At 40.8% G+C, this 24955-nt stretch overlaps 1 protein-coding gene across 1 annotated transcript in view; it reads right to left on the bottom strand.

Moving 5' to 3' along the window:
• LOC139665848 (protein Aster-B-like) overlaps window positions 1-7042 on the bottom strand; it is a gene marked incomplete at its 3' end in the record, with an annotated part of 68288 nt that extends 61246 nt beyond the window's left edge. Inside the window, exon 1 of the mRNA XM_071544849.1 lies at window positions 6633-7042. Coding sequence (XP_071400950.1) covers window positions 6633-7042 — 410 coding nt within the window. The remainder of the gene's footprint in view (window positions 1-6632) is intronic.
• Between the last annotated feature and the right edge of the window lie 17913 nt (window positions 7043-24955).

Here is a 24955-nt window from a genome sequence, read left to right as displayed (position 1 = left end):
AACACTAGAGGGGGCTGTGTGACAGATATGTAAATGCATATAAAATTCCATAGAGAATCATTACATAAACACAAAAAAAAAAATAAAAAAAAATAAAAATGTTTGTGTTGGCAACCAGGAAATCTTCTGAAGATAAGGTTTAGGACCAATATCACTACTTTTTAATACATACTTCATTCAATTAATTCTCCCATTCATCGTCAATAGAGCCACTCCAGGTTGAACATATTAATGATATCACAGAACAGGTATCACAGAGGCTTGGGCAGAGGTCATATTTTTCAAAATAAGTGATATTCCCCATTTTGAGAATCTGCTGTCATTTCCATCCACATGTTTGACATTTAGGAATAAAGCCCGTCCTGCCAGGAAAGGTCTTCATTAATTCACACTCCTACTCAGCAGGAGGCCCTAATCTGATTTTGAGAGCATTGGGCTGTATAAGGCCTGAGGGGCACTTTGAAGAAATATGCAAATTTTGAGAAGGATCAGCCTCTCTTACTTTGGATACACAGACTTTAAACTATTTTTTATAGTCTAACAGCCATCTCTTATACTGCAGCTAAATAATTAACCAGTCATTTAATCTAGCCTACTAGTGAGTCTTAAAAGCTTATTTTTCTTAAAACAAGTGAAAAAAAAATTCCAATGAGGTGAGAATATTTCACTTCTCTCCAATACAATTCAACTTGTTTCCACATTTTCTGGCATCAAGTGTCATTTTCTTGATACTCATCAGGTGATCTGCCTTATTTTTCCTTGTGTCTCCAACTTGCCTCTATACTGGAAACAAAAATAATTTTAAAACTGAATATGAGACTAAATGATTGTAAAGATGGAAACTTTTGTCAGTGTGTAAAAGTCACCTTTCACAATTGCCCCAAACAAAGGCTAGACTTAGATTGTGCGTCAGATATAATGAGTGGGGAAACATTTCTGCATTAAGGTTAAAAACAAGTATACTTTCATGATAAACACTGACTTTTAAGGCAAACAAGGTCAGATGTCCGAGCGCAGCATACAGCACAGTTTGTACTCACAATCTTGATAAATAGATATGAAGAAATGTTGATACAGTACAAAGCTTAGGTAACCTTGCATTGTAAGTCTAGGAAAGTCTGCTCTTAAAGGGGCCGTATAATGGAAGGTGCAGTTTTCATTTGATTTGATCAACTGTTTATCGAACAACAATTTGAACAGATACATTTACACTTATAACATTTTCAAAAATCCATGAATTTCTTTTATGGGCAGTTTCATATTATCTCCCGTCAAAAGCAGACTGGCAGTGCTGCCTGAACAACCGTTTAAATCCTTCCAGCTTGCAGCATTTCAGCTGAACCCCCCTATGGAATGTCTCCAATAATAATCACATTCAATTTCAGGCCTTTGCGTTCAATTTCACAGTGTGCCTTACAAATTTAATTTTTGACTTCATTTATTCAGCACATTTATTATTTAATTCAACAGGTCAATATGAGCATGACAAATTCAAATTTATGAAATACAATCTCTGCTGGCACTAATTTCTTTCAGCAGTCTCCACTCAGCAGATCAGCATTTGAATAAGGGAGCTAGTACTGTCTGCTATTCAGCATCTATTGTTGACTGTGCATGTCAGAAATTCATCTTTGCTTCAAATTCATTCAAGAAACACCTTATTAACTAAAAGATTCTGCATGAGGTACAATATTCTTATCCTGTATAGTAAATTTGAAAACAAATTCATGAAAAGTGAATATCATTGGTGGTGTCACTGGTCAGTGGTTCAATACAGTTTTGAAAGTTATATCTTAGAGTGAATCTAAGCTCCATTGCCTCATATTATTTTTTATATGTATACTTATATTGCCTACTGAGTTGAGGCGTGTCTCTGTCTGCATAAAGTAAGTTGTTCTCTCAGGGGGAGGACATATGTACTGTAAAAGCAAGTGTGTGTTTTCTGGTTTCTGCAAGTGTTTACATTTGCATCCTTGTCCTTTAGTGCATGGTCATTTGAAATCACAAGGAAAGAAAGCTGACGTGATGGCATGGGCCCCCGCTAAATCATTTATCACTCATACACAATTGATCCAATATGCGCTTTGAACATGATATCAAGCAGGTGTAACAAAATACTGTAGATTTTAAGGCAGTACTGGAATTACAGCAGGCTACAATATTATTGGTATACCGATCGTGGCTTCTCCCACTGGCCTTTGAACTCATTTTCTAAGCAACTGCTCACATAATGGGCTTTTTAAGAGACAATCTGTTCAAAATGGAGGACTTAAATAGAGCACAAGACAACTATCACCTTAGCAACTCTACATCCCATTACTTGAACAAGAATCCACTATGATACATGGCCTTTGTACTAGGGCAATTACATTACCCAGGACAAATAATGGGGTTGAATTTGAAATATTAAACCTGAAAAAAAATATTTTATAGATACACACAGAGAGGCAGAGGCTAAGTGAGCCTGCTTGAGGAGCACACACTCGTTCTGTGCTTGTAGATTACTATCCGCATATTTTATAAAATCTAAACATCTGTTTTGCATTTTTGACAGCCTGTCATGTTAGCCATGCTGTCTTGTAGCTGAAATGTGTCTATGTAGCTGTCGTTGCTGTTAACAGACGGCAAGTTGCAAAAATATAGTGCATTAACTTTGTAACACTGACAGACATAAAGCAGAGCTAGCTTTACCCAGCAAACATTCTGACTGCAACTCCTAAGGCTTTCACCCATCCTGATCTATCGCTCTACTGTGTTTCAGAGTTCCCACTGCATAGAAGCTTCTTTCATTCATTCAGTGACCAAGAGGAAAGCTGAACTGCTGAACAAAATGTGAGCAAATAAGTTGTTCTAGTGAATCTTCATCACATTAGTCCTGATTATGGCGGGGACCATTTTGAAAATTGGTAGACATTTCTATTTTCTTCAAATGGATAACAGCAACACACTCCATGCCATGTTTTCTTATGTCTCCAACATCCTCCTGAGAGGTTGTGTCTCTGAAATATTTAAATGCCTGGACTAGGCGGAACCAGTGAAGCCTGGTGAAAGATACTGCCCGCTTCCCCAAAATAGTCCTGGTCTTATCAGGCTGCCGAACAGCAGATTCCACCGTGTCGGCAAGCTTCCACTGATCTCAGCCACACAATCTTAACACACGCATGCACGCTGGCATGCATGCACACACACACACATGCACACACGTGCTCTACAACATAGAAAGTAAGATAAAAACATAGCTAGATGCTGGGCCTTATGGTACGTCTTCTAACTTCTACATATCGACTGACAATGACAACACTGACAATAAGCAATAATAATTTCACAATTTGACAATTAGTACTTTAATACACTGCATGCAAAGTTGTACATGATGTTTCCATAGTCATTAAGACTTGCTGGACAAGACAATGCTGGACTAAGATGGACTGACTCACTTGGCTTCAAACAGACATGGGTCCATTTTCGGGTCTGAGCAGATAAAATAAAATCTAACACTGAAATACTCTTATTTCATTCCCCATCACAAGACATTTCTGCTCTCAACTTGGTTACAGAGGCTTTTAAGGACCTGAACCAAGCTTGTCCAAATTAATCTGAGTGGAAAAGTGCATCACATTCCATCTCAACGAGGGGAAAGTTGGATTAGAAAACTGCAATCCTTTAGGTATTTCACAAAATCTGGAATCTGCTTGCTTTTGAAGTCAACCACATTCAAGGCAACTAGTAACACTGGAACACATCAAGCCAGTTTTGTTAGCATGTATGCTGACCTCCTCTTTAATCACTAGTGTGTGTCTGAAAGAGAACACACCAGCTTTAGATATTCTCTTATTGAAAATGGATTTGGATACTTACAGCATTTTTGACCGGTCCTTGGAGTGAAGACCAAGTTAACACTGTTCAAATTGTCCCAGGCCTCCAGACATGTTTAACTATTAATGCTGTGCCTTGTTTGTACATTAACTGGCCGGTTTCAAGTCAGCATTTTGGTGGAACAAAAAATAGTTGTTTAAATGACATTCATATAGTATAAAACACACACGTCCTGTGGTACTGAATTTACTAACAACTGCACTGCACAGTTTGCCATGGGAAAGACTGAAATACAATAAAGCCATATTACAGTGGATCGGTAAATTATTTACTTGACTTGTTTATATATACTGTAAATTCCATTTGGCAACACACAAAAGAGAGGACTGGTGTCAAGGACACAGTCACAAAACAAGGGTTGATATTTGTTTCAAGCACTTTAAACTGACCCTGAACATGTTTTTTAGACATTGCAATTGCCATATTACATGTGTAATTAGGTTTTGCTTGCTCACATCTCTCACAGGTAAATGTAGGTATTTCACCAGTGGGTCAAAGTGCAGGTGCAGCCATGACTGACACCCCGGAGGAGGCAGGGCTTCAGTGTCTTGCTCAATGAGGACTGTGTTTGAAATACACTGTACTCAATTTATTTTAATTTTTCTCTCAATTTGATATATGCGTATGTAAGTACGTACAGTACGTATGTATGTATGTATGTATGCATGTGTGTGTGTGTATATGTACAGTATATGTATATGTATATATGTACAGTATATGTGTGTATGTGTTCATAATATATATTTTTTTGTTTTCTTTTTTCATGTGCTGACTGATTCAATAATCCTGCTCTTTGTTGTGATATTCCTATCTACTTATGTCAGCTACCTATTCTAAGTTTAAACAATAGATCACACTGTGGTACACTGTGCAGACAACATTGGTTTTATCTGAGACCGGTCACAGACTCTGTGTTTCAGGCTCAATCCCATAGTTAACCTATAACTTGGACACGGTGTTCTAACTCCTACTTTTGCTAGACTCTCATTTTCACCACTGTATCAAAGGATACTGTGGCTATGAACATCACATGACATACAGGCGTCACATCTAGATTAAATCTGCATATATGAAATGACAGAACTGTGCTGTTCAGCGTTAATATGTTTTGGTATAACACAGTACAGTTCAGGGAGAGGGTGACCCTCCAGGCAGCAGTAATGAACGGACGTGGGCAGCAATGCTGAGTGGATATAAAATATCTTGCTGCTCGCTGTGTCCTTACGACTTTACATGACGAAAATGGCTGCTCTGCTGCTTCATCAATAATTGATTAAGTGATGATAAACATTGAGATCTGGATTATTTAACTCACTCCCACACATCTTGAATATTTTTTTTTTCATACTGTACATCCAGCTGGCAACAAAGAGCAGGCTAAGGAAGAGCTTTGTCCTCTTAATGCTATGCTATTAAGCTGAAGAATGCTTGTTAGAACAGTCCACATTACACCCCTAGGGGGAGATAGGCTGTGGCCACAGTGTGCTGAAATGGATAATGATTCAGTATTTCACACTTAGGGATGCTGACAGGGTTATGCACACATACCTCTGGAGAGAAGGAGTCCTCATCTCAGAGAAAGATGACATGCCGATGGACTAATGAACCTATTCCTGTCTGCCATCTGCTACCGGTGGTAGCAGGCCTCTTTAAATACATCAAAAAGAAAAGAAAAAAACACTAGCAAAAAAGTATTTTTACCTAGAATAATTGGACTCTTGTCATAGATCACACATTAGACCACACTGTGCTTCTAAAATGTGCAAAGTGAACCATCTCCAATCCAATTTCCCTATGACTAACAAGAACGCAGTGAAGTGAGCAGGGGTTTTAACACTGACCCTGGTTCATGGGCTCCTTCAGTGGAAACTTGCCATTGACTGACTTTCACCAAGATTGCAACTCTTAAGGAGTTCAGCTTCAAGCCCTCTCTCAAAAGCAGATAATCTTATGGCATTGGAAATTGCTCCAAACTCCCAGGTAAACTAACAAACATGACCTCACTTGATCCCATACACATGCTCAAAAGTAAATGTACATACACAACTTTTCAATGCTCTCAAAAAGTGGTCCATCTCGTACTAAAAATTAGTTCTTTTGGCTTGTACAAAAGCTTAACCCTCTCTTAACCCACCTATGAAGGCCTTCAAAGTACGTTTACTTATAAAACCATGGTTCAATACACATGTAGAACCTTTATGACATGTTCCAAATCAGATGTATTAAAATAAAACTTTAAGAACCATACAGTGCTCTTTATCCTATAAGCAGAGTCAATGGCTGAGGTGCTCCACACAAATGTTTAGAGCACTTCAACAAACTGAAACTTATATGTTATTTTGGCCTTTCAGGTGATGTATGGACTTGCTAATGGCTTTTCAAATAAAGTTCAACTTCTTCTCTAAGTTTAGTAAACACCCCTCACTCTGTACCTAATTCTTTTACCACATTAGCAGTTTTGTGTGTGATCATTATTCAGTGAATAAACACATTAACAGTCACAAATGATAGCTGCTTGCTGTCTAAGGAGCACACACCTTTGATAGATGAAAAGAAATCTCATTCTCACCAGAGGTCTAAAGGTTCACTCTTCTAAAATGCTTGACTTGACATGGTAACAGCTTAATTTTGTTTGAGTTAGTGATACAACACATTAGTGCAGGTAGCAGGAGCCTCAAAGCAGCATGGAGGTATTAAGGAAGAAGGGGGGAGGAGAAGGGAATGGGGAAGGGTGAGTAGGGCGGGCCCATACCAACCTGCTCTCACTGCCTTGCTCCTTCTTCTCTCGGACCCTCAGCCACTTCCTCAACAGGAAGCGCTTGCGGCGCGGCGAGGCGCTGGGTGTGGAGCAGTTGGACCAGGAAGAGGGCGCGTCTTCGTCGCTGGATGGTGTGATCTCGATGGAAGGCAGCTGGAGGTACTCCTTGGAGCCAGAGCCGGATCGGGCCGTCAGACGACTGTCGTTTAGCCGCCCCTTTTCATTTTCCCTCTCGCTGGGCACGTTCCTCATGCGGCGCATCTTGAAGCGTTTGCGACGGAGCGTCGGGGTGGAGGAGCTGGACCGCATGCAGCCATCCGAAACTGCATTGATCCCGCCATCTGAGTATCCTGGGTCATCGTTTGGGACGCTCACCTGAAGCGAAGGGGGTCTCAGAGTGTCACTCATGGTCCTGACGAGCCCTCTCAAATGTAAATGCACACCGTAAAGCACTTCTACTCTGAGATCCTTGGTTACTGTGGATACAGCAAGAAATGCAGATCTGCCAATTCTGCAGCTTGAAGGGCTATTAACTACTGAAACCTGATTAGTTGAGGTTTAGCACTGAATGGCTGAGGCACAAAGTTGGGTCCTGAACAGTCCTTGGTGGACCTCACACAGCCCTCTCAGTTCTTCTGGTTTATTCTCAAGGTAAGCCCTCTCCACGTGCCGGCCTATGGATTGACAGATCAGTCGGCAAGTCCTGCACAGCAGATTCGGCTACTCCTCAGCTGTTGGGTTGATATGCATCAGTTGGGTTGCTGGTTGACAGACTGTGAAGAGCAGTCTTGTGGCAGTCAAGTCAGTCGCTCAGGCTGGAGAGGAGAGGGCTGGATTAGATAACAAAGGGGGCTTCTGTTCTGAGAGCAGCAGATGAAACATGTATAAGGCCTGTCAGGGAGTGTAACAGAACTCCTTTGCTGGTCCTCCCCAGGGACTGGCAGGCCAAGTTACACACACTCGCTCACGCATTCACTATACTACTGTCCGCGCCGCCCAAGCTGCTACTGTAGCCTAGCTGCTGTTGCTAATGCTAAAGAGGAAGGCACCGAGTGTCAGCCCTTGAATATTGATGTCGACCCAAGCGGTGGGGCTGGATAAAGGCTCGAAGTTTTATTCGTTGTCACTTTGTGCTGATTTTGAAGTTGCTGCAGCAGAAGAAGACACTGTCGGTCCAGTTTATGCTCGTGTTGGAGGTAGAGGTTCTGCAGTGAGACGAAATGTCCGGTCTGTCGGGGCTCCAGTGTGTTGCCGTCTCCACGCAGTTACTGCCTACAGGTTAGAGGGAGGTGATAGGGCTGCAAGGTACAGGCGAGGCTGAGGGTGATGATGACAGTAAGTAAGTAAAGCAGCCACACACACACACACACACACAGACAAATAAGCAAGCAGGCAGGCATACTCTACGTGCACCACTAAACCGTACACACACAGACACAGACATACACCACGATAACTATTCACAGGAAACAGGCAGCACTAAAGATCGGATGCACATAAACACACACACACACACACACACGCTGATCTACTAAGTCTGCACTGCCTAAATCCACCACCATGCACCAGCACAAATGTATCAATCCAAAACAACTTTTTTTCCTGAAAACCAGTATCACAAACTTTTTAACTATATATAGATTTCAATAAGCAGTTGTCAGATAACAGATAACAACCTATATTGATGATTGCCATGTTACATGATGGGTATTTGAGTGGCAGCTGAATTCTTTATGGGTTATACAGCACCTATGAAAATTATGGTGCTCACTGTAGATATCTATTTGCAAATCAAATCAGAAAACAAAAGAAAGCTCCCACCATGTTGGACCTTGACTGAGGAGCCTCATATACAGTACGTGCTGCCCACCTGTTCTTCAGCACAATTTAAGTTTTGCAGGTGCAAGTGTCAACAACAAGGCAGCGTGACGAAAGGCCTCAAAGAGAAAAAACAAAACAAATGCGGGTAGTCGAAACCATCACAAAGCAAGCAGCCAGGATCGAAAGGGAGCCTCATGGGAGATGTAGGTCAAAACCCAGCAGACATGCAGAGCAGTCAATAGTAAACACAACCATCTGTGTTCTTCTCATAGCCTGCCTCACTCAGCATCAATTATTCTCTGTGTGGCTGTCCCAGTTGGGTAGCTGTTGGCTATCCATGAGGTGATAGTTAACAAATAAGAGGGGGAACTGATATGTGCATGCTGAGCTGAGTATGCCTCGTTTGCACAAAAAACCCCCATCTATTATACTGTATAATTTGCCATATATATATGTACTGTATATAAGTTTCCATGGACAGAGGCAAGGATGACAATGCGGTGGTAATGGTGGATGCATAGTGGATAGTGGATGCATTATTCCTTTTTTATACAACTGAGGCCCTGAAAACAAATCCGTCAGTTCAAACATTGCTATCAGTGTTACAGAGATAGCCAATCAACTATTACTGGTTACCTTTGGATTCTTCACCATGGATTCATGTGCAAATATTTGACTGAAGGCAATCGTACTGTTTGAAGATCAATGCAAATAGACAGCAATAATGTGCACTGCAGTGAGCCAATTCTCATTCCTGATGAAAGCTGCCTTAAAAGTATACAGTAGGGACATGACATTATATCATATAATCTGGGTTATAGTTAAAAGGAAGCAACTAGAAGCCACTAAAATGCCATCTGCCCCTGTTTTCCATTAAGACACTGGTTTTTAAACGGTAATACTCATTTTTTACTGAAACACATGCACGCACACACACACACACACACGCACGCACACACGCACACACGCACACACGCACACACACACACACACCCTTCACTCTGTTATTCTTTGAACTGAAAGCTGAGTGTAGAAGTGGGGAAACATCATGCATTAATCATGGCAAAACAGCGTTTCTCTTTACAACTTCACACGTTCGGGTTGCCCCGGGACATGCTCTGGGATAGCTGGGTCCAACCCAGGTGAACAGGTGATGTCAGGGTTGAACACACGGGCATGGCTGAGAATTAGGTGAAATGTAGAGTAAATGTAGAGTAATTTTCATTCAGTCATGTGTTAGAAAAGCACGCCGCATACAGGCACAGTGAATCCCTACAATCCCTGCATAGTTATATGGCCAAAATATGAGAAACTGCTGAAGAACTAGCATGAGAGAGTGTTGATACACCTGTACAGTGTAAGTACACTATAATAATATCAAAAAAGTACAGTGCACAGCAGGAAGGACCTTAATGATCCAGCCATCTTGTGTCCCTGAGCCTTGTGCACTTTGCCATGTGTACATTAGTGGAGTCAACAGATGGACCTACCACAGAGCAACTTTGCTGTTACAGCTGAGACAGAGATCACAGTTTTCCGTCACCGCGGCCGCTCCACAGCGCAGAACAACCGTGTGATTGCTTGTCTTTCACGCGTCATTTCTGACCATCAAAGTTTTGCTCTATTGTTCCCTGCTTCTCTATTCTTAGCACCGTGTCCCTGTCAACACACTGTCAAACACTGTGAGCAAATGAGAGAAGCTAACGATGACGAGGAAGTTAGCATAAGTGGTAAATACGGCACGAAGCGCTACAATTAATCAACTGAATCCTTCACGAGGACACGAAACAATACACCATCTGAGGACTGGGAAATATCTTTGTCATGTTTGTTAAAATATGAAAAGACGCATTACAATGAAGAAGAGGCTGCTGTGACAATCCTTGATAGATTTGATAAAAAAAACAAAAACATTTTGCTTTTCATCTTTCTATTTTGTGTCTGTTCTTCTATTTTTTATCCTTTTTTCTATTTTTTTTGGCCTTCACATACTATAAGTTACATGAAACACCTATACGGACTAACAGGCTCTGCATGAGGTCTCAATCACAGCCCTGTAATGAGGGAAACAGAAGGACTTCCATGCTCTTGGTCTTCATAAACACTGTTGTATCATCAAAGTAACCAGCTCAGCATCGTGCAGTAGAGTGATCATTAATATCTCTACAGGTACAGCATAACACAGTTCCGGATGCCGTTTCCTCTGTAGTCAACTACACTCTCAAGAACACATCCAGGAAATGTGTAAATCATCTGTCCATAAAGCTAACACTTTATTGAGTATTGTTATAAAACTGAATTGTAATGGTTATGATATGACAGGTTGTGTTGTTGTGTGTTGATGTAATGTGAGGTGCTGTTATCATAGCTGCCTAATGAAGGCATGAAGTAACATGTTGGAGAAACTGTGAACAGTTTATATTTGCATGGGGAGTGAAGTGTATTAATCATTTCTTTTGTCTCCTCTCTGGCAGGCAGAAGTAGCCACAGGATGTTTGGGGAGGGAAGGAGAAAGAGAAAGACAGAGAGAGCTGCTGGTCTGCAGCAGCAGAGGTTTAACATGGATATCCCAGCTGTAGTCTACTTCCCCTCATATTGCATGAGGGGAAGTGCCAAGGGTAACCAGGCACCTTGTGTATGGAGCAGTAAGGCCTACTTCCTATCACCAGTCTGTAGACTCAAGATTCAAATTTCATTTACATACCAACCACAGGTGGTTTGGAAAGTTTCTTGGTACGACTCACAGTCAATGCACATTAATATTAATTAATTAATTACATTAATTACATGTCATTGGCACATTACAACTGCCTTTAATCAACAACACACATTAGTAAACAATATTAAAAAATGAATGTTGGATGAAGTCCCCTTCATCCAACAAAGGTGCTAGTTTCCAATGTGTACAGAGAGTAAACAACGAAGGGAAAACCAAATAAATTTCAGTGTAAATTATTTATACACTGTTATATAGTTAATGTCTGTCTCACAGGCACGATGCTATAGATGTGTTATTGTATGCAGACCATACACCCTATCCAAATAAAATCACACCCATGTAAGAGTGTACTGTGTACCGGAAGAGGATTACAATATGTTATAATGTGCTGGAGGGGTGATGGGGGAAATATTATGAGTGCTGTTAAGCTACGATGAGAACATAAACCCTGCTCATGTAACAGCCTTCACCCCATCTTACCTTTTCCCCTTTCCTGTGCTAATCTGAATGTTGCTAGCGCTCCAGCCAGACTGGAATCTGATTGCACATTGACCCACTGCAGAAAAGGATAAAGGGACACATTGTGCTGCAAATGACTGTATTCACCACAGACCCCTCTGTCTCTGAGCTGGGTCCAACTGTGCTGCCGTGCCGTTCATGAGGCTGATGTTAATGTAAATAAGTTTCAGTGTAAATATAAACTCATCGGTCATGAGCTGTATGAGTCATTTATATGTTACATAAATGTTAAATTAACAGCTACAAGGCGTCTCTATGCACTAAACGACTATCCCACGGCATCCTTGCAAATCTTAAGGGTTTTTGTTGCCTTCATCTACAGTTTCATGTGCAGCTCCAAACCACATTATGTAAGATGCATGATGTGTGATGTATGATGAAGTGCCCAAAGAGCATCCGGCTTAATCAGAGCTGGCAGGCAATGCTAACTCCTGCTGTTCTCATCTTAAAGAGGGCTGGCTCCTTCTCTTTGGGCCATGTCTATAGAGGCTTGCTGGGCTGATCAAAACACAAGCTTTTCATCTCTTATTCAGAAACCCTGCTTTCTAAAATTAGCCTTGTTACACTATGGAAACAGGCATGGGTCGTTGGCGGGGTACAATACATGTAGTATTATGCATGGCTGTAGTCAAGACCACCTTAGCTGAATATGAGTCAAAACTAAGATCAAAGGGAATTTTCCTTAAATAGAAAACAGTTACTCCAAACCAAAAAGAAACCACACCAGTCTTCAAAAATATATTTTGCGACGCAATACAGCGAACAAGCATCTCAAATAAGAAACATCATTAAACGCAATTGAAACATTCTTCAGAGCGACGTATCTGTCCAACCACTGTTCACAGAACCACCTATGTTCTCATTCAGACGCACACCGACCCTGAGAGACAAGGTGGTATGGGGCTATCTTACTCCACCCACACGAACAACCTGGCTACAAAAGCCCCGTGGAACTTTTAATGTTGGAGCTGCAATCATTGTGATAATGTTGTGAAAATCAATCATTTTCAAGATGGGAGCACATTTCGCACATATCAAATGAGACACTTTGCCAATTGCAACACCACACATGTTGTTTATAGACTGGAGTGCCCCTGTGGTTGTTTGTATGTAGGACGAACAAAAAGAAGACTAAAAGACCGAGTTGCAGAACATAAAAACGCCATCTGCACAAAGAATGTTGATTATGCTATGGCATTACATTATGTGCAAACGGGATATGGCAACCCAAGTCATGGTGTTAGAAGTTGTTGAAAAGGACTAGGGCTGCAACTAACGATTATTTTCATTGTCGATTAATCTGTCGATTATTTTCTCGATTAATCGATTATTTGTTTGGTCTATAAAATGTCAGAAAATGGTGAAAAATGTCGATCAGTGTTTCCCAAAGCCCAAAATGACGTCCTCAAAGTCTTGTTTTGTCCACAACCCAAAGATATTCAGTTTACTGTCATAGAGGAGTAAAGAAACCAGAAAATATTCACACTTAAGAAGCTGGAATCAGAGAATTTTGCCTTATTTTTCTTAAAAAATTACTCAAACCGATTAATCGATTATCAAAATAGTTGGCGATTAATTTAATAGTTGACAACTAATCGATTAATCGTTGCAGCTCTAAAAAGGACATTAGACGAGGCGACCGCCTAAAAAGACTACTCCAACGCGAGACCTTTTGGATTGTACAACTGAAAGCAACGAAATACCCCGGCCTCAATGATGAGATAGACTTTTCTCCTTTTCTGTGAAATATCACTTCAGGAATAATATAAAAATTGTATTTTAATATATGGAACTATTGATGGTTAAGGTGATTGTGTAGTCAATATGTGTTTGTAGTTATGAACAGAAAAATGTGGACCAGGTTATAGATTGAGGAATTCATCATGTGTACATAAGGAAAGGATCAGGTCCACCTTGACTTGGTAGCCACATTATATCTATCTTCTTTTTAATGATTTAGGTTTACCCCTGCTCTCATCTCCTCTTTCTCTTCTTCACTTCCTTTCATCCCCCTTCCTTCCCCTTTTCTTTTTTCCTTCTTTCTTCCTTCTTTCTCCTTTCTATTGATGATGTATCACTTCCTTGTTTTTTGACCAATAGGCTTGCACATTGATAGAGAACCATCCTCCCACTCAACTCATTAGTGTAACACAATATAGGTGTGTAAGCTACTGCTGACAATGATGAAGACCTATGTCGGTCGCAACGCGTTGGTCATTTTAAATACATATTGCCATGTAAAATAAAGGCATTTTAATTTTGCAGAAACCCTACAGTGTGCCTTGGATCATTTTTGAAGGAGACTTGCATTTTATATTTTTTATTGAGACCATATGAGTTCAGTCTATTTCAAGAGGCATTTAATTGGGGGTATGTAGGCTACTAAATATTATGTGATTGTGTTCCAATCAGACTATTTAATGGACAGAGAAAATATGGCTAAACTAGTGTAATTTTTTTTTTAAATAAATGCAATGATATTATGCAAAAAATGATATCTAGCATCCGCCGAGACAGAGATGCCAAAATAGGCTCAAGTCTGAGACAAGTGCAAGACCAGTGAATTCTGCGGTTGAGGCCAATCCTTCACTTTAACCCTCACCCTGACCCAGTAGCACTGGCATTATGTGAAAGTGCCAAATACAAAGCCACTATCTGCTTCTGAAAAGTGTTAAAACCTAGGTAACAACAGGACTTCTCTGAGTTATTAGGCCTGATTTGGTCAATTACAGTTCAGTTTTATGACAGTAATTAGAAGCCGTTAAGTGATGTTTGCTAATGAAGCACTGACAAGACATTCTATTTGGATCTGTCATGCTATATTGCTCTCGCTTTTGGTGCTGCTGCATGAATGATCTGTTTATGTACTGTAGCTGTGGATTTCTGCCTGGTTGTACTAGCGCTTGTACGACCCATCCAACACTCTGCTGCCAGACACTTGATGAGCTATAGATGGCCTGAACACATCATACTTGTCCTTGTAACATTAGTCTGGCTCACAACAAAACAGTGGATTAATTAAAGTACCTCTTTTGGTTTAGAAGGCGCTACATGATCCATTCCTACACAGAAAACCCACTTAAACCACCAGCCCATGCCGTATTAACAGCCAGCTTCTAACCAGTTTCAAGCTTCTAAAAATACAACATCAGCAGGTGGGAGGTCCTTTGCTTTTAGCCCTGACACTTTGAAATCAACTCCCTGCTGACGCCTGAGAATCAGAAACAGCCCCAGTTTTCAAGTACATATTCACAACTCATCTTCACAGCTTAACCTCCACATAACACCTTCATTTCTGTATTGGTTGGTTTTACTATACTATAAATTTTAACTGATGGTTGAAGGCTTGAGCTGCCTACCTTACAGTCACAAGTCTCCTTGTCTGAACGTAAAGCTACCAAAGCCCCTTCAGTGCTACTGTGGCGTGGTGATAAAGCAAGGATGATTGTCATGAGCTGTTATAAGGAGGCCCATTTAGCTTGTATCAGTGTTTTATGAATTAGCCAAGAAAATTAAATTTGTAATATTACTATATTTGTCAATACTATGGCTACACAGTAGCCTACATTGTACATCCAATGATAAATATCAACACCAGAATGAAAAAGGAACCTTTAAACACTAATGAAACATTCAAATAAGCAGGAAATCCAGGCCAGACCACACAGGATGCTAAACAGGCGACACGGCCAGCCCACAAACCCACAGATTTTCCAGAGCTGACTTATACTGTATCATTTCCAATAAAAAATAAATGTAGCCTCTAAAGCAGAGTCATTTCAAAAGAGGTCAAATCACTACATGTCAGCCATCCAGGCCAGCCTTTTCTCACAACACCTCATCATGAGCCACTTCATTAGACTATCACAAACTGTCGAGTACATCAGCAACAGCTAAGGGACCAGACTCAGATACAGACATAGAGGAGGGGCTAAGCAGAAAAAAAGACACACTGGTGGGGTACACACTTATCCCCAGCTTGTAGATTCCCATTGACACCACATATGTTTAGCTGTCTGAACTGTCAGTAGACTGTAAATTGTGCAAATTAATAACTTTGCAATATAAACATGCATGAAGAAATTCTAGTAGCATCTCTAGAGAGTTAGCTGCATCCCACAAGTACACACAGGGTCATCTGGGTATAGATAGATCAAGCCATTACATCACGGTCCTGCACACTGGCTCATAACTCCACAGCACAACTCACTTCGCAATCACAAAATGTCCATTACATCAGCAGCAGCTAGAGGACTGTGGGCAAACTCCTTTCCAGAGTAACAGCCGTCACACTCTGGCTTTGCATGGTCCGAAACACAGATCTGAAGCTCTGTAACATCGAGCCCCATTGCCACGAGTCTGCTCCCTCAACTGTGATGTCTTATATAACCTTAGAGTTGAGCTTTCAGGCTGAGTAACATGACAATTTCCGTGACTATTTCACAAACTGCTGTGAGACTGTGTTGCATGACAGGTAATGGGTCAATTGTACCTGCAAGTGCCGATCGGTAGTTCAGTCACTGGCAATTAATCATTGTTTAATGTATGTAAAGGATTATGAGTTTATGGATTTGATTGGATCAAGGTTTCACTTGCCTGTAATGGTTTGTATTGACAAAATGTTTAGTTTTTACTGGATCTCATTTCCAATTTGCAGTCCATAAATTACATATTTAGACAGTTTCTGAATTTAGAATGAACTCCATTAGAAGGAATTCAGTTCACAAATCACACACAGGGCCATAATCAGGATTACCAAAAAATAAAGCTTGAAAAAGGCAGGAAAACAACAATTTCCCAGAGAAAATAAATGGGAGTTATATGTCCAAAAAACCCTGAAATCACAAAAATTACATCCCTGAAGATAATCTGTATGAGCCACTTTAAGCCACTGAGGAAAAGACAACTGCACAACAGTTACTGTTGGTCTGTTCAGCAACTGTCACTTCCTGTGGGGTTAGGTTAAGAGGCACTTTCCCAGGGCTGACAGTCACAAACAGCTGAGAGAAAAGAAGAGAAGAGAAGAGAAGAGAAGAGAAGAGAAGAGAAGAGAAGAGAAGAGAAGAGCAGAGCAGAGCAGAGCAGAGCAGAGAAGAGAAGAAGAGAAGCTGTCGGAAACCGGGAGACATGAGCTTGGATTTGTGAGACGCATTCAAAGTAGTCTCATTCAGAGAGAGCTGGCCACAGCAACAGCCACTGTACATTCACACTGCAACTGCTTTCAGTGCGAGGATGTCATTGCTTTGCTCCAGCTGAGCTATAGGCCCTGTTCACACCGAGAAAATATCAAGAACGGCATTGTTAATGGTCTCATTTAGATAGCTGCTCGTGGCTACTGACTGCACTCACTGCACATTCATATCAAAGGAAGATGGCACAGATTACTGCTTGGGGTTAGTGCACATTAAGTATGTCATAATGTAGATCACAGGGCAGGCACACACACACACACACACACACACACACACACACACACACACACACACACACACACACACACACACACACTCAACACAAAGTGTGTGTTTGTGTAAGAACTTGCTGTGACACAAGGGATGTATTACAGATCCCCCCCAAAGAGTTTTTCACCAGTTGTCCTCAACACATGCGGCGCTGCACACAGTCAATAAGCACAACATGACAGACGTGTGCAGTCCAACAGCTGGGCAGCAGTCACATTACAAAACCAACAAAGGATTTGTGTAGAAAGTGTCCGCCAGTCATCACCACGCAATATATGGACACATTACTGTGATAGATTATTCAAGCAGCCTCCCAAAGAATATGGTTTTAGCATTTTAACAACGGACACTCATATTAACCAATAAACATCATGTCATGATGGTTATTAATAGCTGCTGAATCAAAGAGTCTTTTAAATGTTAGTTGTTTTGTTTCCTATATATATATACCGCCTTTTCCTTTTTATTTATCATTTTTATTATTCCTAATGTTGGCCTTCATAATTATTATGCGTTTCACAATTATTCAGTACTGTCATAATCAGCTCTAGACTATTCCCTAAACAGGATAGTCAGCAGTTCCCAAACTTGGGTCCAGGTACCCCCAGAGGTCCTTGAGGGAGTTCCAGGAGGTCCTCAGGAAAATTAGGATTAGGGCAATGTCACCATTACTTCATTTACTAGAGGTTAATATATGGGGGGGGGGGGGGGGGGGGGGGGACATCCGTAGGGAAAACTTCAATAGTATGAAGTTTGCAACCAACCACCTCTACGAGCCAAATGCACATGCAGCATCTCTCGGACAGCAGCAGGACCTGCGCAGTAACCCGCAGCAAGTGCATAAAAAACCCCTGCGCACAACGATGCAGGCAATTATACATTTATTTCAAATTATAGGACCTATATTTGCTGTTGGGAAATGAGTATTTCCTGTTTAATACTTAGTCGAGATACAAAGTGTAATACTGAGGCCAGTGTTGCGCGCTGAGTTTCGTCGATTTCTTAAACTATTTATTGCCTTTCTGACTTAAATGCAATATCAAACTGGACGATTCATACTGACAGAGCAAAACATCGCTACTGTTGTCAAGTCTGTGCGAAATGATTGAGAAAATACCCTACAAAACTCTGACATGTTTCATCACTGTCTGTGAGTTATATGTGCACTTTACCTTCGATTCTCCTTCGCCAACTTAGAGAAAGTTGCACGTCCAGCAGGCTACACGGCCTGACAGCCAAACCCAGCGGATAAACTCATGGACCACATGGGTCCATGCGGACAAACAACAGTGATAAATCCGGTGAAGCCGCCGGGCGCTCTGTTTGACCGGTGCAGACTTGCTGCTGAACAACAAACTCAATCAGTGCGTGTTGGAGGCGGAGACCCGCAGCCCGTCACTCCGCAGATGAGAGCCGGAGAGAGCAGACCACTGAGCAGTGACCTATCAGTGTCTGACCAAGCCACAGGAATGACCTCCCTCCTTTTAACCTCTTAGTGGCCTGAAGGCTGCTCGTGACCGACCTGGTTTTAATTCCCATGATTTGTTATTTCATTTCTCACCGATTTTGATTCCTGTGCCATGCAGCAGGGGTGCACCGGTACGTTTTCAGTATAGCACATTCACTACAAAAGTTTTGTCAGATGACGGTCTGTGGCCTACAGACAGCCCACTTCAGGGTGCTTGACATGAAAGCAGAGGGAATCCTCTGATCTGCAGTAATTTGAATTTTGGATAATATTATGCAGCAAATGTATTATTCATCTGTATTATCGTTTGGATGGGGCTAATGAATGTGCTATTAGAGATTTGTTGAATTTACAGTGTAACTGCTGCTCTATGAGAGAAAATGATGATCATCACTACGCCCCATAATGAAAAGAAAAGAAGAAATACCAAAAATTGGCCAAATATGTACATTCATTCGAAATATATTTTGAATGGCCCAAATATATTTTGGATAGACTTGCAGAAATATGTCAAGAGCATATAGGAAGAATGTATTTCCAGTGTCAAAAATATATTTAGAATTAATGTGATGTACATGTGTAAATACATTTCTGGCCAATTTTTGCTATCTATAAAAAAGTTATTGCCAAGTTTTTTTTCAGCCTGAGACTACTACTTCTACTACTACTACTACTACTACTACTACTACTACTACTACTACTACTACACTTATATTTAACACTATGCCAAAAGACCACCACCCCTATACAACAGTACTATGGTCAGTGATACTAGCATTATTGAAATGCCTCTTTTGATCCAATCAAATTAAGTTTTGCAGTTTACAACAAAATGTCATAATACACTTCACACAGACACTGAAAAAAATAAGGACAGCAAGCAAAGAGGTTAAAGTGGTATCAATCATGAAACCATAATGAAGTCCACAAAAAGAAAAGCATAATATAGTGCAGAGAATGGAACAAAACAGCACAGCAACATTCAGACACAAAATTTAACAGTGTGGTGGAGAGGTTTGTGAGTGCAAGGTTGGAAGTACAAGTAACAAAACAGAGGCATATAGTCTCTCAGCATGCAAAGACACTGCCTACTGCAGTGATATACTGTATACTTTAGATACTGTATGGCTCCACACAGAGAGGCAGGGATAAGCTGAAAAAAAGAGGAAAACACACACTGCAGGGTACACACTTAACTCACCCCCTTCTCTTAGATTCCCACCTAAAAAGCATCCAATTTTAGATTGCCGGTGCAACAAAATCTAAAGGTACACCTTGTATTTTTGTAAGCCTGTCGTGATGTAGGCCATGTCGGCATTTACATATATGCCTGTTTCTGCTGCCATCACACTGTAAACTGTCAAGAATTAACCTTGTAATGTTTGTAGGCATAAAGAGAGAATGCTAGCATTTCTAACAAGCTATCCGTGCCCTGCATGTGCCCATTGTGCGTTTCCATAGTGAAGCACGTCCTCAATCGCTCCACCTGTACATGCCCACATGTACGGCTTGAACTGCGTGGGAAAGTAGGAGACACATTTCCGCACAATTGGATCAGGCCAAGTTTCAGTTGATCCTCCTAAACGTTGGTCAAGCTGACCTTCATCAGAGACTGACCAAACAGTTTTGACAGATGGCACAAAGGCGGCAGATTACAGTCCAGAGTGACTTGTTATGTCACAGATCATGAAGCCTGACCTTCCCGCCTCTTTGAGAACAAAGGGTTAAAGGTTACAGACGACAATGTGGGCTGTCTGTCTGACAGTGTGTGATTACAATGTATGTGTGTGTGTGCGTGTGTGTTTTCACCACCTCCCCCTCCGAGTGTGAGTTTCTCACTGTGCCTTGTGCATGTTGCATGCAGAAGGCTGTTTTCTGGCAGTAACGACTTGGCTCTTGGTTTCTATTGACAACTTGAACAATGTTTCCATTGAAGAAAGAAGAGAGAGAGAGAGACAGAGAGAGAGAAGAGAAAGGGAGAGAGAATCTAGTTATTATCAGGTTTCCATTTAACATCTCACTGCCGCAAACAGACTTCTCACTGGAGAAGCATCTTGTCTATACTACGACCAAAATGTGCAAATTACCCTTTAAGTTACATTTTCATGTTGCAAGTGTATTTGGTGTATTTGGTTCACAGGGATATTATGAATCATGCCTTATATACCATACATCTCCAAATGGATGACCTGGGTTGTGCCATTATTGTTCTATTTTAATAACCTTTTTTATCCTTTAAGGATGTTTTGTGCTGTTCAACACTCCATCTGTGGGTCTCCAAACATCTGTCCCTGTATAAAACAACCCCAAATCGACCACTTCAGACTCTAAAAAACAGGGGAAACCTTGCTAAATAAACATGTCCATGGTATGACATATGCAACGTAATGTTTAGGAATGGACATACCATTCTCACAAGGTCAGTCCTCAGTTGATTTGGAGAATTTTGGCACTAAAAGCATAGACATAAAGATATCAAAGCTTAGATTGTTTCAATCAGTCAGTTAATTGTTTTTTACGCTTGCATGAAGGTTATTACAAAGGAGGTGTTGATTTACTCAGTCTTGATTAAAAATAGGGATGGACGGGAATTAAATTCAAATAAATTTGACATTTACACCGAAGGACACCAAATGAAGGACTTCAAAGCTGCCAATTATCCACAGCAAAAGAAGATTAGGTTCAACTTAAAATAAACATTACAATTTTTCAAGAACTGTTCTAAGACGAGATGAAAGTTTGCAAATTAAAAGCAGTAACACCTCAGAGATATGTGACTGACAACATCTTACCCTGATTCATTGCTCTCCATCTGTAAAGTAAATGTATTAAACTGGGTGATTTACGTAACTTGAGGCCAGCTGCTCTCCCCTCTTGAGGGACAAGCTCATGTATGTGAACAGTGCATTTATCAGGTGATGACATCAAGACCTGTCAGCTGTGTGTCTAACCAGTATCGATCGGTAAGAGGGCAAGCTGTGATTCAAAGCTTTTGAGAACACAAAATTTAATATCTACCAAAGAGGCTTCTGCATTTGGATTCAAAAGGACAGGGCTTGCCTGCTTCTCCTAAATCACATCAACACATTTCTTGCTTGTGCAATGCCTCAAAAGGCCAATATGATTTGGATGAATGAATGCTGTGCTAAAAATGTGTACTTTTTGTATATTGAATAATAATATTCAGCACCAAAAGGCTAGTGTTTGGTTTAGTCTCCAATTATAAAGTGAAAGCGTTCTATGATAATGAGTCAGTGCTCTGAGGAATAGGAATGCATCGTAGGTGCTGTTGTTGTAATGTGCGATCACCGAGAGTAATTCATGGCACTCACCCAGTAAAGACTCTGCCATTCATAGACACCACAGTGCAGCCAACAGGACAGCTCATGAAATCATAAAATCCCATCCCATTTATCTATTAGCCCGCCTGCACAGAAGGGCTGCCTGTGTCTTAGCACACGTGTCCTGACAAGTCTGAGTGCATTTACCACCAGTTTGCACATGCTCTCACACACGACAGCCCATGACCAGGGTGGGTCCTTTGATTTGTCACTTTGAGTATGATCACTGATGGCCTTAAGATTCATGGGGCTGCTGCCATGTGAGAAAAGATGTAATACCAACAGGAGGGACGATCTGTACTGGAAAGAGCCTTGGGTAGGTCAGGAGAGGCAAGTACACTTGCACATCCACCAAATTGTTTTTTCTTCATTTGTTTCTCCCCAACATATTCCTAAAGGGACCTTGACATTTCAATACGTAGTTGGGTACTTTTCTGTGCTAGACAATTGTCATTTCATCTCAATGTCCATGAAATGACGTACTGTATTAGCACTGTTAATGCTCCTCACTGAGAGCAAGGGGCACAGCTAGCTGCAGGTTTGCGGCTGGCCAAGCCCCTTGATTTCAAGGAAGACTATAAGCCATTAAAGCATCATAAACCATGCTACTACAACATTTTAAAGAAACTGAAAGACAAATGTAAAACTGTTTCCGCCACTATGTGTCTAGTGAAGAAAAATAACCACCACATAGATAATGTGATAGTTTGTTGATCCCTGTAGGGAAACTTGCTTGCCCCTCCAGCAGGGAGGTCAGAGTTCAGGGTCAGCTATAGAGCAGCATCCCTGGAGCCGTTAGGGATTGTGCGTCTTGCTCAAGGGAACTTCAGCAGGCCAGATGCTTGCCAGCATGGGGCTTGAACCCGGGTCGTCCGGTTGAAGGATGGTCCATGCTGCCTCCTGATCACCAAGTGTCAAAATGTCACCATATTCCTTCAATAAAAGTTGGAAATTGAACTGGCCTCAAGTTCATAACCTTATTTAGTGCTGTCAGACTCATCCTGTTACTGACCCATCACCTCAGACACAGTGCAGCTGTCTTGGACAGGCTGCACCTGCAACGGACACATGGCAGCCGGGAAACAAGCCAAGCTTTCTAGATGTACTTGACTGCATTCCTACATGTAGCTATACCGCACAGCCTGGTGCACTGTACAATCCAATGATAAAATGAGTCTCTGCGTGTGAGTGTCAGAGGGAGAGAGAGAGAAGAGAGGAAAGAAAGAGAGAGAGAAGAAAGAAAAAGAGACAGGAGGAGACAGGGAGAGGAGGATGTGTTAGAGAACCTGTGGGCTTTGCACCATGCTCGGTGAAGTAATTGCAGTATGCCCCAACATCGCATTCATCTTCAGCCGCCTATCTGGCAGCTCCAGAAGGACGGAGACAGAGGAATCTGTAGTTGTTATTCTCTAGTCCTCCTCCTCCCCACACGGCTTCATGAAAAGGCTCTTTCACATACAACGCATTTTGTGTGCGGGATATGAAGTAATAAATATACAGTACAGGCGTGGGGGGGAGGCAATTTCGCTTGGTTTCCACGGTAACAATAGGAAGATGAAATGTCTTTCGCTGCTATATTTAACAGTTTTATCTTCAGATTATTAAAGCTTGCTCAGTGTTATTGTGTATGTATAATCTAATTGTATCCTTGTTTGCATGTGTATTTAAAGCTGCAAAGGCTGCCATGAAAGAAAGTCATTGAGGGGTTTACTTTCAATACACCATACTGTATATCCAGTTTGAAATTATTGCTACCAGAAATACTGTACATTACCCTACACTTCATAAATTAAATTAGCTTGATTTCATCCTCAAATGTGTTACTACGTATGTTGTGGGGAAAGGTCTTAGATACTACTAGACTAGGCTACTAAGTTCAAAAGTATTCCACATTGAGTTATAATTATTTATGCTACCAACTACAGTATATTAAAGTTCTGTTTTGGTTTTTTTGGTGGTGCATATTTCATTTTGGAATGACAACATGGAATTTAGTAACAACGCAACAATGTACAATCTGCATGAGTAAGAATCATGTTTAAAAGAATAAACACTTTCTTAGTTCCTTCTCTTATCTTCAATCTTACACCATTGACGTTTCATGAAATGTGTCAGATATGATTACAGCCTCAAGGTATCTCTTTCTCTCTGTCTCTCTCTCTCATGCACACACACACACACACACGCACATACAAATTTCCTAAGGCTTCATGAACAACATGAAATGTACAATTATCTCAGCATGACTCACTTATCACTGACACAGTGTACTGTTTAGGGAATTGCCAGAAGCAGCTATGTCTTATCTGCATGCAGGTTACAGGGTTAGAAGGTTTTCCTATAAATGCTTTTTCACCCACAGTTTCTCCGAATAAAACTCTGCTTTATCTCCTGAACGTTACAAAGCCTCTGATGTGGCAACCTATAAATATTACTGGGCTTGTCATCATATTGTGTGTCATGAGTTTCGAAAGATAACAGAAAGTCAACTTATTCAAAAAAAGATCTGGCTGAAATTCCATCTCATTTGCAATTGAATGTAGTGTCTAGGAACCAAAAAGTAGCAGACCTAGGTTTTAAAAAAAGTTTAGTTTGGTTTATGTAGTGATAAAACATAGAAGCACAGTGATAAAAACAGATATAAAATACTTTAAAAACACGGAAAGAAGGTGGGCCAAACCTGAGGGGCTTATAAAAGTATCTCTCTTCAAAATAAACAAAAGAAAGAAAACTAAAACTGACTAGAAGAAGGCACTCTGAGAGCGCAAAATTCTGCCAAATCACTTAAAATCACTTTTAGTTAAATTGATTTCTTGATCCTGCAAACATACTTCTAGGATTTGAAACTAAGTATATCTCTGTTAGTGTAATAGTTAAGGGTAACTAACTAACTAACTAATGGGTGAAAAACATAACCTTCTTGGCAGAGGCAATGACAACAGAAACAATGTGAAGCATGGGAATAAAATAAAAATAAATAAAAATCAAAAT

Source organism: Centroberyx affinis, unplaced genomic scaffold (assembly GCF_046629955.1).
Source record: "Centroberyx affinis isolate AG114_WGS23_722 - 3 ecotype Tasmania unplaced genomic scaffold, CSIRO-AGI_Caff_v1 ptg004695l_1, whole genome shotgun sequence".
NCBI classification, from domain to species: Eukaryota; Metazoa; Chordata; class Actinopteri; order Beryciformes; family Berycidae; genus Centroberyx; species Centroberyx affinis.
This window is presented reverse-complemented; position numbering and strand designations above follow the sequence as displayed.